The 16,210-nt window shown below is 45.1% G+C and overlaps 1 protein-coding gene across 1 annotated transcript in view; it reads right to left on the bottom strand.

The window, feature by feature from the left end:
* mrpl1 (mitochondrial ribosomal protein L1) overlaps positions 1–16,210 on the bottom strand; it is a 34,599-nt gene that overhangs the window by 9,339 nt on the left and 9,050 nt on the right. The window contains exons 2-6 of the mRNA XM_046348180.1: positions 11,503–11,611; positions 9,234–9,501; positions 1,987–2,070; positions 985–1,056; positions 759–870 (exon numbers count right to left, since the gene is read on the bottom strand). Coding sequence (XP_046204136.1) covers positions 759–870; positions 985–1,056; positions 1,987–2,070; positions 9,234–9,501; positions 11,503–11,611 — 645 coding nt within the window. The remainder of the gene's footprint in view (positions 1–758; positions 871–984; positions 1,057–1,986; positions 2,071–9,233; positions 9,502–11,502; positions 11,612–16,210) is intronic.

The raw sequence follows: 16,210 nt of genomic DNA, 5'->3' as shown, positions 1-16,210 counted from the left end.
GAGAGACAGAGAGAGCGAGAGACAGAGAGAGCGAGAGACAGAGAGAGCGAGAGACAGAGAGAGCGAGAGACAGAGAGAGCGAGAGACAGAGAGAGCGAGAGACAGAGAGAGCGAGAGACAGAGAGAGCGAGAGACAGAGAGAGCGAGAGAGACAGAGAGAGGGAGAGAGACAGACAGAGAAATATGGTTGTCATGTACTCATTACATTACATTACATTTAAGTCATTTAGCAGACGCTCTTATCCAGAGCGACTTACAACTCCTAACTACTACATCTCTGAGCCTGGTTCCTCTCAAGTAAAGCTGGGGGGCTTAAAAACAGAAAATACCGACCACTTACCCGCAGGCATTTTGTTGACAGCGTTCATTACGATAAGTACGTTAGCCTATTCTAGAGAAATGTGTTCGATTTAAAAACGTTTTTTGCTGACATGAATGATATTTAAGGATGGCTACAAATCAAACTAGCAGAGGTTCATAGGATAATAAAATAAATAAAATAAAATAACTGTGGTACAAATGAATGTCAGAAACTAAAATGTATCATTGAAATCTCATCGATTCAGGCAATTTGTTACAGTATGTATTTTTGGTAATATTTCCTCTACGTTTCTTTCTTCCAGGGAATTTCTTTGCCACTGGGCTTCCGATTGCTCTTTGGGGGATTTAAGGCGGGTTACTGTAAAGAACATTCGTAAAGAGGACTATATACGCAAATACAATTTGATTGGTTGGTTGGTTACTGGAGTGTGACCTACCTCTCTTGTTCTTCGGGAACTTCTTGCGCAGTTTGTTCTTCAGCGGCAGTAGTTTGGAGATCATGTCTGGGACCGCTACGTAGAAATCTGCATCCACTTCATCATCTAAGATCTACAATCATTAAGGACAACGGGTCGAGGCATTAACTAAAACTATTGTGTGTGTAGGGGGGGCAGTGAGAGAGAGACAGAGACACAGAGAGACAGACAGACTTGTGAAACTCACTTTCTGCACAAGGTCGGCCCCTCCCACAAACGCAGCTCCGTTCTCCTGGGCTACTTTAACTTGATCAGGATTCTGTACAGAAATAGACATAATAGATACGGTGTCATTTATTTTCACAGTAATATCGTATGAGCACAATGCATGGGACCTATCCTGACATGGGGGGGGTCTATGAAGGTAACTCCCAATCACAGTTGATTCGTGATGTGCGCAGGATACAGCTGCTGTAAACAGCACCGTGAAGTGCAAGTGTCATGGAAGGTTACGTTAAGTGTGTTTATTTTAACTAAGAATTCACCCCCTGCCAGGTATAATAAATGATAGAGATATGTCATTTAGCAGATATTCACCCTCTGTATAATAAATGATAGAGATAATATGTCATTTAGCAGATATTCACCCTCTGTATAATAAATGATAGAGATATGTCATTTAGCAGATATTCACCCCCTGTATAATAAATGATAGAGATATGTCATTTAGCAGATATTCACCCTCTGTATAATAAATGATAGAGATAATATGTCATTTAGCAGATATTCACCCTCTGTATAATAAATGATAGAGATAATATGTCATTTAGCAGATATTCACCCTCTGTATAATAAATGATAGAGATATAATGTCATTTAGCAGAGGCTTACAGTACAGTGACTGCATACATGTTTTGTTTGCGCAATGCGGGAATTGAACCCACGACCTTGATGTTGCTAGCGATACTTCCTTACTGTGGCACACAGAGGAGCCTCGAAGCCTCTTATTACTGAAACATGCTAGTTGACATACAGATCGTGTATTTTCATAAATCACCGCCAGCTCAACAAAAAATAATTTCAATAGAATGACGGATTAAAAATATATATTTTTTAAAATTACTTTAGGAGGAACTCAGCAATGTCCGTCAAGGAAGACACAGTAGATTTATCAATTTAATAATGTATTTAGTTAGGATGAAAGGGGGATGATCAAGTATAAACAGTAGTTGACAGTCAGATAATCTACCTCTGTGAAAACCGCAACTTTGTTGACTTCTGTCTTGAATGGATGAGGCAAATGAACCGTGCTGACAAAGGGATCCACTTTTTTCTGGAAGAGAAGATTCAAACCAAGCAGGTAAATATACATCTTCAAAAATACATCTTTGTGCAGCTGTGAAGTCAGTCTACATTTAAAAAAAATATATATATATGCGCGGAACAGATGAAGAAATCTGGATTTGACTAAACAATATTTACCTTCCTAGACTTCCATGACATAGGTCACCATGACAACACAAAGTGTACTTCCCAAACGGCACACCAGCCAGTACGTAGTGCACTACTTTTGAACAGATTCTTTAGGGCCCTGGTAACAGTAGTGCACTATATAGGGAACAGGATGCCATAGGGCCCTGGTGAAAGTAGTACACTATATAGGGAACAGGGTGACATAGGGCTCTGGTGAAAGTAGTGCACTATATAGGGAACAGGGTGCCATAGGGCCCTGGTGAAAGTAGTACACTATATAGGGAACAGGGTGACATAGGGCTCTGGTGAAAGTAGTGCACTATATAGGGAACAGGGTGACATAGGGCTCTGGTGAAAGTAGTGCACTATATAGGGAACAGGGTGACATAGGGCTCTGGTGAAAGTAGTGCACTATATAGGGAACAGGGTGGCATTTGAGACACAACCCAACCTCTTCTTTAAATCAACTATTAAAATCTTTCCTCCCTGTTGAAATGTTTTATCTTAGTTCCGGGGGCTCTGAATGTATTCTGCATTTCAATCTGATTGTTACACACATTTTTTTACTTTTGTATTAATGATACAGTACTGTGAGGAAGTACGTACAACTCCTGAAAAGTTTATAAAATAGACATTTTGGACATTAGGATATGTGATCTTCATTTCAACACTGACAGAGAAAGGTACCCTGAATACAACAAATAACACTCTAATTATATTTGCAACCATTTATCTAACAAAATTCTACAGAAATGAAATGTCCTTGTGCAGAAAAAAATGAGTACAACCCACTTCAATAGCTTGTGTTGCCCCAGAAACCACTTCAATAGCTTGTGTTGCCCCCAGAAACCACTTCAATAGCTTGTGTTGCCCCCAGAAACCACTTCAATAGCTTGTGTTGCCCCCAGAAACCACTTCAATAGCTTGTGTTGCCCCAGAAACCACTTCAATAGCTTGTGTTGCCCCCAGAAACCACTTCAATAGCTTGTGTTGCCCCAGAAACCACTTCAATAGCTTGTGTTGCCCCAGAAACCACTTCATGTAGGCGTTTCTTGTGACTATCAGTCGACTGGGAGGAGTTTTTGTTCACTCTTGCATGTAGGGCCGCTTCATGTCTCCCTCAGCATTTCTACAGGATCAACACCTGGGCTTTGACTCCATAACCCTCAGCATTTCTACAGGATCAACACCTGGGCTTTGACTCCATAACCCTCAGCATTTCTACAGGATCAACACCTGGGCTTTGACTCCATAACCCTCCATTTCTACAGGATCAACACCTGGGCTTTGACTCCATATAACCCTCAGCATTTCTACAGGATCAACACCTGGGCTTTGACTCCATAACCCTCCATTTCTACAGGATCAACACCTGGGCTTTGACTCCATAACCCTCCATTTCTACAGGATCAACACCTGGGCTTTGACTCCATATAACCCTCAGCATTTATACAGGATCAACACCTGGGCTTTGACTCCATAACCCTCAGCATTTATACAGGATCAACACCTGGGCTTTGACTCCATAACCCTCCATTTCTACAGGATCAACACCTGGGCTTTGACTCCATATAACCCTCAGCATTTCTACAGGATCAACACCTGGGCTTTGACTCCATAACCCTCCATTTCTACAGGATCAACACCTGGGCTTTGACTCCATAACCCTCCATTTCTACAGGATCAACACCTGGGCTTTGACTCCATATAACCCTCAGCATTTATACAGGATCAACACCTGGGCTTTGACTCCATAACCCTCAGCATTTATACAGGATCAACACCTGGGCTTTGACTCCATAACCCTCCATTTCTACAGGATCAACACCTGGGCTTTGACTCCATAACCCTCCATTTCTACAGGATCAACACCTGGGCTTTGACTCCATAACCCTCCATTTCTACAGGATCAACACCTGGGCTTTGACTCCATATAACCCTCAGCATTTATACAGGATCAACACCTGGGCTTTGACTCCATAACCCTCAGCATTTATACAGGATCAACACCTGGGCTTTGACTCCATAACCCTCCATTTCTACAGGATCAACACCTGGGCTTTGACTCCATAACCCTCAGCATTTCTACAGGATCAACACCTGGGCTTTGACTCCATAACCCTCCATTTCTACAGGATCAACACCTGGGCTTTGACTCCATATAACCCTCAGCATTTATACAGGATCAACACCTGGGCTTTGACTCCATAACCCTCAGCATTTCTACAGGATCAACACCTGGGCTTTGACTCCATAACCCTCCATTACTACAGGATCAACACCTGGGCTTTGACTCCATAACCCTCCATTTCTACAGGATCAACACCTGGGCTTTGACTCCATAACCCTCCATTTCTACAGGATCAACACCTGGGCTTTGACTCCATAACCCTCCATTTCTACAGGATCAACACCTGGGCTTTGACTCCATAACCCTCCATTTCTACAGGATCAACACCTGGGCTTTGACTCCATAACCCTCAGCATTTCTACAGGATCAACACCTGGGCTTTGACTCCATAACCCTCCATTTCTACAGGATCAACACCTGGGCTTTGACTCCATATAACCCTCAGCATTTCTACAGGATCAACACCTGGGCTTTGACTCCATAACCCTCAGCATTTCTACAGGATCAACACCTGGGCTTTGACTCCATAACCCTCCATTACTACAGGATCAACACCTGGGCTTTGACTCCATAACCCTCCATTTCTACAGGATCAACACCTGGGCTTTGACTCCATAACCCTCCATTTCTACAGGATCAACACCTGGGCTTTGACTCCATATAACCCTCAGCATTTATACAGGATCAACACCTGGGCTTTGACTCCATAACCCTCAGCATTTATACAGGATCAACACCTGGGCTTTGACTCCATAACCCTCCATTTCTACAGGATCAACACCTGGGCTTTGACTCCATAACCCTCCATTTATACAGGATCAACACCTGGGCTTTGACTCCATATAACCCTCAGCATTTCTACAGGATCAACACCCGGGCTTTGACTCCATAACCCTCAGCATTTCTACAGGATCAACACCTGGGCTTTGACTCCATAACCCTCCATTTCTACAGGATCAACACCTGGGCTTTGACTCCATAACCCTCCATTACTACAGGATCAACACCTGGGCTTTGACTCCATAACCCTCCATTTCTACAGGATCAACACCTGGGCTTTGACTCCATAACCCTCAGCATTTCTACAGGATCAACACCTGGGCTTTGACTCCATAACCCTCCATTACTACAGGATCAACACCTGGGCTTTGACTCCATAACCCTCCATTTCTACAGGATCAACACCTGGGCTTTGACTCCATAACCCTCCATTTCTACAGGATCAACACCTGGGCTTTGACTCCATAACCCTCCATTTCTACAGGATCAACACCTGGGCTTTGACTCCATAACCCTCCATTTCTACAGGATCAACACCTGGGCTTTGACTCCATAACCCTCCATTTCTACAGGATCAACACCTGGGCTTTGACTCCATAACCCTCCATTTCTACAGGATCAACACCTGGGCTTTGACTCCATAACCCTCAGCATTTATACAGGATCAACACCTGGGCTTTGACTCCATAACCCTCAGCATTTCTACAGGATCAACACCTGGGCTTTGACTCCATAACCCTCCATTTACTACAGGATCAACACCTGGGCTTTGACTCCATAACCCTCCATTTCTACAGGATCAACACCTGGGCTTTGACTCCATAACCCTCCATTTCTACAGGATCAACACCTGGGCTTTGACTCCATATAACCCTCAGCATTTATACAGGATCAACACCTGGGCTTTGACTCCATAACCCTCAGCATTTATACAGGATCAACACCTGGGCTTTGACTCCATAACCCTCCATTTCTACAGGATCAACACCTGGGCTTTGACTCCATAACCCTCCATTTATACAGGATCAACACCTGGGCTTTGACTCCATATAACCCTCAGCATTTCTACAGGATCAACACCCGGGCTTTGACTCCATAACCCTCAGCATTTCTACAGGATCAACACCTGGGCTTTGACTCCATAACCCTCCATTACTACAGGATCAACACCTGGGCTTTGACTCCATAACCCTCCATTTCTACAGGATCAACACCTGGGCTTTGACTCCATAACCCTCAGCATTTCTACAGGATCAACACCTGGGCTTTGACTCCATAACCCTCCATTACTACAGGATCAACACCTGGGCTTTGACTCCATAACCCTCCATTTCTACAGGATCAACACCTGGGCTTTGACTCCATAACCCTCCATTTCTACAGGATCAACACCTGGGCTTTGACTCCATAACCCTCCATTTCTACAGGATCAACACCTGGGCTTTGACTCCATAACCCTCCATTTCTACAGGATCAACACCTGGGCTTTGACTCCATAACCCTCCATTTCTACAGGATCAACACCTGGGCTTTGACTCCATAACCCTCCATTTCTACAGGATCAACACCTGGGCTTTGACTCCATATAACCCTCAGCATTTATACAGGATCAACACCTGGGCTTTGACTCCATAACCCTCAGCATTTCTACAGGATCAACACCTGGGCTTTGACTCCATAACCCTCCATTACTACAGGATCAACACCTGGGCTTTGACTCCATAACCCTCCATTTCTACAGGATCAACACCTGGGCTTTGACTCCATAACCCTCCATTTCTACAGGATCAACACCTGGGCTTTGACTCCATATAACCCTCAGCATTTATACAGGATCAACACCTGGGCTTTGACTCCATAACCCTCAGCATTTATACAGGATCAACACCTGGGCTTTGACTCCATAACCCTCCATTTCTACAGGATCAACACCTGGGCTTTGACTCCATAACCCTCCATTTATACAGGATCAACACCTGGGCTTTGACTCCATATAACCCTCAGCATTTCTACAGGATCAACACCCGGGCTTTGACTCCATAACCCTCAGCATTTCTACAGGATCAACACCTGGGCTTTGACTCCATAACCCTCCATTTCTACAGGATCAACACCTGGGCTTTGACTCCATAACCCTCCATTACTACAGGATCAACACCTGGGCTTTGACTCCATAACCCTCCATTTCTACAGGATCAACACCTGGGCTTTGACTCCATAACCCTCAGCATTTCTACAGGATCTTCACATCTTCACAGGATCTTCACATCTTCAGTCTTGATCTGCTACACGTGGCCAGGTGGTTAGAGTGTAGAGGCGGCAGGGTAGCCTAGTGGTTAGAGTGTAGAGGCGGCAGGGTAGCCTAGTGGTTAGAGTGTAGAGGCGGCAGGGTAGCCTAGTGGTTAGAGTGTAGAGGAGGCAGGGTAGCCTAGTGGTTAGAGTGTAGAGGAGGAAGGGTAGCCTAGTGGTTAGAGTGTAGAGGAGGCAGGGTAGCCTAGTGGTTAGAGTGTAGAGGAGGCAGGGTAGCCTAGTGGTTAGAGTGTAGAGGTGGCAGGGTAGCCTAGTGGTTAGAGTGTAGAGGAGGCAGGGTAGCCTAGTGGTTAGAGTGTAGAGGCGGCAGGGTAGCCTAGTGGTTAGAGTGTAGAGGAGGCAGGGTAGCCTAGTGGTTAGAGTGTAGAGGAGGAAGGGTAGCCTAGTGGTTAGAGTGTAGAGGAGGCAGGGTAGCCTAGTGGTTAGAGTGTAGAGGAGGCAGGGTAGCCTAGTGGTTAGAGTGTAGAGGTGGCAGGGTAGCCTAGTGGTTAGAGTGTAGAGGCGGCAGGGTAGCCTAGTGGTTAGAGTGTAGAGGAGGCAGGGTAGCCTAGTGGTTAGTGTAGAGGAGGCAGGGTAGCCTAGTGGTTAGAGTGTAGCCTAGTGGTTAGAGTGTAGAGGCGGCAGGGTAGCCTAGTGGTTAGAGTGTAGAGGAGGCAGGGTAGCCTAGTGGTTAGAGTGTAGAGGAGGCAGGGTAGCCTAGTGGTTAGAGTGTAGAGGCGGCAGGGTAGCCTAGTGGTTAGAGTGTAGAGGCGGCAGGGTAGCCAGTGGTTACCCTGCCTCCTCTACACTCTAACCACTAGTCTAGTGGTTGCCTCCTCTACAGGCAACCACTAGTCTACCCTGGTTAGAGTGTAGAGGAGGCAGGCTAGCCTAGTGGTTAGTCTAACCAGGAGGCTACCCTGCCGCCTCTACACCTAGTGGTTACCCTGAGTCTGCAGGCGGCAGGGTAGCCTAGTGGTTACACTCTAGAGGCGGCAGGGTAGCCTGTGGTTAGACTCTAAGGAGGCTAGTCTACCCTGCCTCCTCGTTAACCAGTGTAGAGGAGGCAGGGTCTAGCCTGCCTCCTCTAGTGGTTAGACTAGTCTACCCTGCCTCCTCTAGTGGTTAACCACTAGAGTCTACCCTGCCTGGTTAGAGTCTACCCTGGCAGGGTAGCTCTAACGTTAGGTCTAACCACCAGTCTACCCTGAGGCAGGGTAGCCAGTGGTTACCCTGCCAGGCACTCTAACCACAGGCTAGCCTAGTGGTTACACTCTAAGGCGGCAGGGTACCCCTAGTGGTTACCAGTGTACCCTGCGGCAGGGTAGCCTAGGCTACCCTGGTTAGAGTGTAGAGGTGGCAGGGTAGCCTGTCGTTAGAGTGTAGAGGAGGCAGGGTACCCTAGTGGTTAGACTCTAGGCGGCTAGGGTAGCCTAGTGGTTACACTAGAACCACTAGGCTACCCTAGTTGTTAGAGTGTAGGACCCTGCCTCCTCTCTGCACTCTAACCACGGGGCTAGCCTAGTTGTTAGAGTGTAGAGGAGGAAGAGTAGCCTAGTGGTTAGAGTGTAGAGGAGGAAGGGTAGCCTAGTGGTTAGAGCGGCTGACTTCTAACTGGAAGGTTGCAAGTTCAAACCCCCGAGCTGACAAGGTACTAATCTGACGTTCTGTTAACCCACTGTTCCTAGGCCGTCATTGTAAATAAGAATTTGTTCTTAACTGACTTGCCTCGTTAAATAAAGGGAAACTAACTAACACTGTTCATGAACAGTGTTAGCTTAAAAAGCGAGGTGACAGCATTTATTTTCTCTGTTCTATTTTACCTTTTTCTCCAGCTTCATGTCCAACTTGAGGTTGATATAAACAGGCTGGTCCGTAGTTGTGTAGTCCAGCGTCTGGAAACCCTTCAGCATGTCCACGGCCACCGCGGTCTCGTACACCGGCTTGGGGTAGAACCTGGTCACGTACACGTCATCCACCGGCGCCCACGCGGTCAGCCCGTACGGTTTGTGACGACCTGTGTTGTCTATAGGCTTCCACTCTCTCTTCTCTTCTTTCTCTTTCGCATCTTTTTTGTCTTTTTTAAATGTCCTGTAGAGAGAAAAATATGTTTTTATTAAATATGTTAATTTTGGTATATTGTGTGATGAATTATAATGTTTTATACACAAGTTTTATTATTCTGTTTGAATTGTAATGTACAGTCGTGGCCAAAAGTTTTGAGAATGACACAAATATACATTTTCAGTCTGCTGCCTCAGTTTGTATAATGGCAATTTGCATATACTCCAGAATGTTATGAAGAGTGATCAGATGAATTGCAAATAATTGCAAAGTCCCTCTTTGCCATGCAAATTAATTGAATCCCCCCAAAAAACATTTCCACTGCATTTCAACCCTGCCACAAAAGTACCAGCTGACAACATGTCAGTGATTGTCTCGTTAACACAGGTGTGAGTGTTGACGAGGACAAGGCTGGAGATCACTGTCATGCTGATTGAGTTCGAATAACAGACTGGAAGCTTCTAAGGGAGGGTGGTGCTTGGAATCACTGTTCTTCCTCTGTCAACCATGGTTACCTGCAAGGAAACATGTGCCGTCATCATTGCTTTGCACAAAAAGGGCTTCACAGGCAAGGATATTGCTGCCAGTAAGATTGCACCTAAATCAACCATTTATCGGATCATCAAGAACTTCAAGGAGAGCGGTTCAATTGTTGTGAAGAAGGCTTCAGGGAGCCCAAGAAAGTCCAGCAAGCGCCAGGACCGTCTCCTAAAGTTGATTCAGCTGCAGGATCGGGGCACCACCAGTACAGAGCTTGCTCAGGAATGGCAGCAGGCAGGTGTGAGTGCATCTGCACGTACAGTGAGGCAAAGACGTTTGGAGGATGGCCTGGTGTCAAGAAGGGCAGCAAAGAAGCCACTTCTCTCCAGGAAAAACATCAGGGACAGACTGATATTCTGCAAAAGGTACAGGGATTGGACTGCTGAGGACTGGGGTAAAGTCATTTTCTCTGATGAATCCCCTTTCCGATTGTTTGGAACATCCGGAAAAAGCTTGTCCTGAGAAGACAAGGTGAGCGCTACCATCAGTCCTGTGTCATGCCAACAGTAAAGCATCCTGAGACCATTCATGTGTGGGGTTGCTTCTCAGCCAAGGGACTGGGCTCACTCACAATTTTGCCTAAGAACACAGCCATGAATAAAGAATGGTACCAACACATCCTCCGAGAGCAACATCTCCCCACCATCCAGGAACAGTTTGGTGACGAACAATGGCTTTTCCAGCATGATGGAGCACCTTGCCATAAGGCAAACGTGATAACTAAGTGGCTCATGGAACAAAACATCGATATTTTGGGTCCATGGCCAGGAAACTCCCCAGACCTTAATCCCATTGAGAACTTGTGGTCAATCCTCAAGAGGCGGGTGGACAAACAAAAACCCACAAATTCTGACAAACTCCAAGCATTGATTATGCAGGAATGGGCTTCCATCAGTCAGGATGTGGCCCAGAAGTTAATTGACAGCATGCCAGGGCGGATTGCAGAGGTCTTGAAAAAGAAGGGTCAACACTGCAAATATTGACTCTTTGCATGAACTTCATGTAATCGTCAATAAAAGCCTTTGACACTTATGAAATGCTTGTAATTATACTTCAGTATTCCATAGTAACATCTGACAAAAATATCTAAAGACACTGAAGCAGCAAACTTTGTGGAAATAAATATGCGTAATTCTCAAAAATGTACACGACTGTATACAGGGTGCTCTTGTAAAAATAGATGTTTCATCTCAATGGACTCCCTGTAGAGATGAAATATGTTTGTGTTTTTTTTTGGTCTGATGGTGAATAATAATGTCTAAGATAAATGTATGCCTGCCTGTGTGTAAATGCTCATTCAGCAAACGACACGTTTTATGTTCCACCTGACTCTGTGAACGGAGAACATTCGATGTGTGTGTGTGTGTGTGTGTGTGTGTGTGTGTGTGTGTGTGTGTGTGTGTGTGTGTGTGTGTGTGTGTGTGTGTGTGTGTGTGTGTGTGTGTGTGTGTGTGTGTGTGTGTGTGTGTGTGGTGTGTAATGACTTACTTCACGGCAGCATAGGTCCTAACAGGAAGATGTCTGAGTGCAACCGGAGAAACACTCCTATATGTTGGACCACCAGCCACCAGGAGATGTCTTTGGCCTCCTGCTAAAACTAAGAGAAAACCAACCACGTAGCAAGTCAGCTTGATCATCACCACTAAAAATTCATTTTTCCAGAGGTGTAAAGTAACTAAGTTAAAATACTTTGAAGAACCACTTCGAGCTGGAATCCTTAAATGGTGAATCAACCACATTAAATTTACGATATTACAACAAAGGAGTTAACGCAGACAACAAACAGTTTGATTTCTCCCTCAGACATCGTATATAGACTTGTTTATACTGTATTATTGACTGTATGTTTGTTTTACTCCATGTGTAACTCTGTGTCGTTGTATCTGTCGAACTGCCTTGCTTTATCTTGGCCAGGTCGCAATTGTAAATGAGAACTTGTTCTCAACTAGCCTACCTGGTTAAATAAAGGTGTTCTCAACTAGCCTACCTGGTTAAATAAAGGTGTTCTCAACTAGCCTACCTGGTTAAATAAAGGTGTTCTCAACTAGCCTACCTGGTTAAATAAAGGTGTTCTCAACTAGCCTACCTGGTGAAATAAAGGTGTTCTCAACTAGCCTACCTGGTTAAATAAAGGTGTTCTCAACTAGCCTACCTGGTTAAATAAAGGTGTTCTCAACTAGCCTACCTGGTGAAATAAAGGTGTTCTCAACTGGCCTACCTGGTTAAATAAAGGTGTTCTCAACTAGCCTACCTGGTTAAATAAAGGTGTTCTCAACTGGCCTACCTGGTGAAATAAAGGTGTTCTCAACTAGCCTACCTGGTTAAATAAAGGTGTTCTCAACTAGCCTACCTGGTGAAATAAAGGTGTTCTCAACTAGCCTACCTGGTGAAATAAAGGTGTTCTCAACTGGCCTACCTGGTGAAATAAAGGTGTTCTCAACTAGCCTACCTGGTTAAATAAAGGTGTTCTCAACTAGCCTACCTGGTTAAATAAAGGTGTTCTCAACTAGCCTACCTGGTTAAATAAAGGTGTTCTCCACTAGCCTACCTGGTTAAATAAAGGTGTTCTCAACTAGCCTACCTGGTTAAATAAAGGTGTTCTCAACTAGCCTACCTGGTGAAATAAAGGTGTTCTCAACTAGCCTACCTGGTTAAATAAAGGTGTTCTCAACTAGCCTACCTGGTTAAATAAAGGTGTTCTCAACTAGCCTACCTGGTGAAATAAAGGTGTTCTCAACTGGCCTACCTGGTTAAATAAAGGTGTTCTCAACTAGCCTACCTGGTTAAATAAAGGTGTTCTCAACTGGCCTACCTGGTTAAATAAAGGTGTTCTCAACTAGCCTACCTGGTGAAATAAAGGTGTTCTCAACTAGCCTACCTGGTGAAATAAAGGTGTTCTCAACTAGCCTACCTGGTGAAATAAAGGTGTTCTCAACTGGCCTACCTGGTGAAATAAAGGTGTTCTCAACTAGCCTACCTGGTTAAATAAAGGTGTTCTCAACTAGCCTACTTGGTTAAATAAAGGTGTTCTCAACTAGCCTACCTGGTTAAATAAAGGTGTTCTCAACTAGCCTACCTGGTGAAATAAAGGTGTTCTCAACTAGCCTACCTGGTTAAATAAAGGTGTTCTCAACTAGCCTACCTGGTGAAATAAAGGTGTTCTCAACTAGCCTACCTGGTTAAATAAAGGTGTTCTCAACTAGCCTACCTGGTGAAATAAAGGTGTTCTCAACTAGCCTACCTGGTTAAATAAAGGTGTTCTCAACTAGCCTACCTGGTTAAATAAAGGTGTTCTCAACTAGCCTACCTGGTTAAATAAAGGTGTTCTCAACTAGCCTACCTGGTTAAATAAAGGTGAAAAAAAAGAAAAAAAAAGACATCTAAGCACGATAAAAAGAGCACAATATGCACAGCAATGCCCCCCCCCCCGCTGCAGGCCCTTCCTTTGTTGCTCGGCAACACAAACAATAACAACGGTGGTGGCGCCATTTTTCATAGACTGTGGATTCCATCTTTAGGTAGTATCTGTACCTCACCGTTAATATTTCACAACTTTTACATCACCACATTCCTAAAGAAAATAATGTACTTTTCACTCCATACATTTTCCCTGACAGCCAAAAGTACTTGTTACATTTTGAATGCTTTAGAAGGACAATGGTCCAATTGACACACACAAAATAACTTCCATGGTCATCCCTACTACCTCTGATCTGGAAGACTCACTAAACAGAGAACATCCCTGGTCATCCCTACTACCTCTGATCTGGAAGACTCACTAAACAGAGAACATCCCTGGTCATCCCTACTGCCTCTGATCTGGAAGACTCACTAAACAGAGAACATCCCTGGTCATCCCTACTACCTCTGATCTGGAAGACTCACTAAACAGAGAACATCCCTGGTCATCCCTACTGCCTCTGATCTGGAGGACTCACTAAACAGAGAACATCCCTGGTCATCCCTGCTACCTCTGATCTGGAGGACTCACTAAACAGAACATCCCTGGTCATCCCTACTGCCTCTGATCTGGAGGACTCACTAAACAGAGAACATCCCTGATCATCCCTACTACCTCTGATCTGGAGGACTCACTAAACAGAGAACATCCCTGGTCATCCCTACTGCCTCTGATCTGGAGGACTCACTAAACAGAGAACATCCCTGGTCATCCCTACTGCCTCTGATCTGGAGGACTCACTAAACAGAGAACATCCCTGGTCATCCCTACTGCCTCTGATCTGGAGGACTCACTAAACAGAGAACATCCCTGGTCATCTCTACTGCCTCTGATCTGGAGGACTCACTAAACAGAGAACATCCTTGGTCATCCCTACTGCCTCTGATCTGGAGGACTCACTAAACAGAGAACATCCCTGGTCATCCCTACTGCCTCTGATCTGGTGGACTCACTAAACAGAGAACATCCCTGGTCACCCCTACTGCCTCTGATCTGGAGGACTCACTAAACAGAGAACATCCCTGGTCATCCCTACTGCCTCTGATCTGGAGGACTCACTAAACAGAGAACATCCCTGGTCATCCCTACTACCTCTGATCTGGAGGACTCACTAAATAGAGAACATCCCTGGTCATCCCTACTGCCTCTGATCTGGAGGACTCACTAAACAGAGAACATCCCTGGTCATCCCTACTGCCTCTGATCTGGAGGACTCACTAAACAGAGAACATCCCTGGTCATCCCTACTGCCTCTGATCTGGAGGACTCACTAAACAGAGAACATCCCTGGTCATCCCTACTGCCTCTGATCTGGTGGACTCACTAAACAGAGAACATCCCTGGTCATCCCTACTGCCTCTGATCTGGAGGACTCACTAAACAGAGAACATCCCTGGTCATCCCTACTGCCTCTGATCTGGAGGACTCACTAAACAGAGAACATCCCTGGTCATCCCTACTACCTCTGATCTGGAGGACTCACTAAATAGAGAACATCCCTGGTCATCCCTACTGCCTCTGATCTGGAGGACTCACTAAACAGAGAACATCCCTGGTCATCCCTACTGCCTCTGATCTGGAGGACTCACTAAACAGAGAACATCCCTGGTCATCCCTACTACCTCTGATCTGGAGGACTCACTAAACACAAATCATTTGTTGTAAATGTTTAAGTCCCTGGCTATCCGCTAAACAAAAACAAGAAAAACATCTGGTTTGTTTAAAATAAGGAATTTGAAATTATTTATACTTTTGATACTTTAGTACATTTAAAACCAAATACTTATACTCAAGTAGTATTTCACTGGTTGACTCACTTGAGGGTAAATCAATTTCAAGTCAATAACTTTGACAGGACCTCTTATGGTTTGAAGGAAACCTTCCATTCATACAGTGTATTCAGAAAGTATTCAGACCCCTGTACTTTTTCCACATTTTGTTACATTATAGCCTTATTGGCACACCTGTATTTGGGGAGTTTCTCCCATTCTTCTCTGCAGATCCTCTCAAGCTCTGTCAGGATGGGTGGGGAGCGTCGCTGCACAGCTATTTTCAGGTCTCTCCAGAGATGTTCAATCGGGTTAAAGTCCGGGTTCTGGCTGGGCCACTCAAGGACATTGAGACTTGTCCCGAAGCCACTCCTGCGTTGTCTTGGCTGTGTGCTCTCTCTGTACTTTTCTCCGTTCATCTTTCCCTCGATCCTGACTAGTCTCCCAGTCCCTGAAAAACATCCCCACAGCCACCACCATGCTTCACAGTAGGGAAGGTGTCAGGTGTCCTCCAGATGTGACGCATGGCATTCAGGCAAAAGAGTTCAATCTTGGTTTCGTCAGACCAGAGAATCTTGTTTGTCATGGTTAAAGTCCTTTAGGTGCCTTTTGTCCTTCTGGAAGAATCTCCCATCTCCACAGATGAACTCTGGATCTCTGTCAGAGTGACCATCGGGTTCTTGTTCACCTCCCTGACCAAGGAACTTCTCCCCCTATTGCTCAGTTTGGCCAGGCGACCAGCTCTAGGAAGAGTTTTGGTGGTTCCAAACTTCTTCCATTTAAGAATGATGGAGGCCACGGTGTTCTTGGGGGCTTTCGATGTTGCAGAAATTCTCTCTCGGACCTCTACGGAGAATTCCTTCGACCTCATGACTTGGTTTTTGATCTAACATGCACTGTCAACTAGATGTCGACCGATTATGATTTTTCAACGCCGATACCGATTATTGGAGGACCCAAAAAAGGC

Source organism: Oncorhynchus gorbuscha, linkage group LG04 (genome assembly GCF_021184085.1).
Source record: "Oncorhynchus gorbuscha isolate QuinsamMale2020 ecotype Even-year linkage group LG04, OgorEven_v1.0, whole genome shotgun sequence".
Classification (NCBI taxonomy): Eukaryota; Metazoa; Chordata; class Actinopteri; order Salmoniformes; family Salmonidae; genus Oncorhynchus; species Oncorhynchus gorbuscha.
Note: the sequence above shows the minus strand (reverse complement) of the source record. Positions and strands in the feature narration are given on the sequence as shown.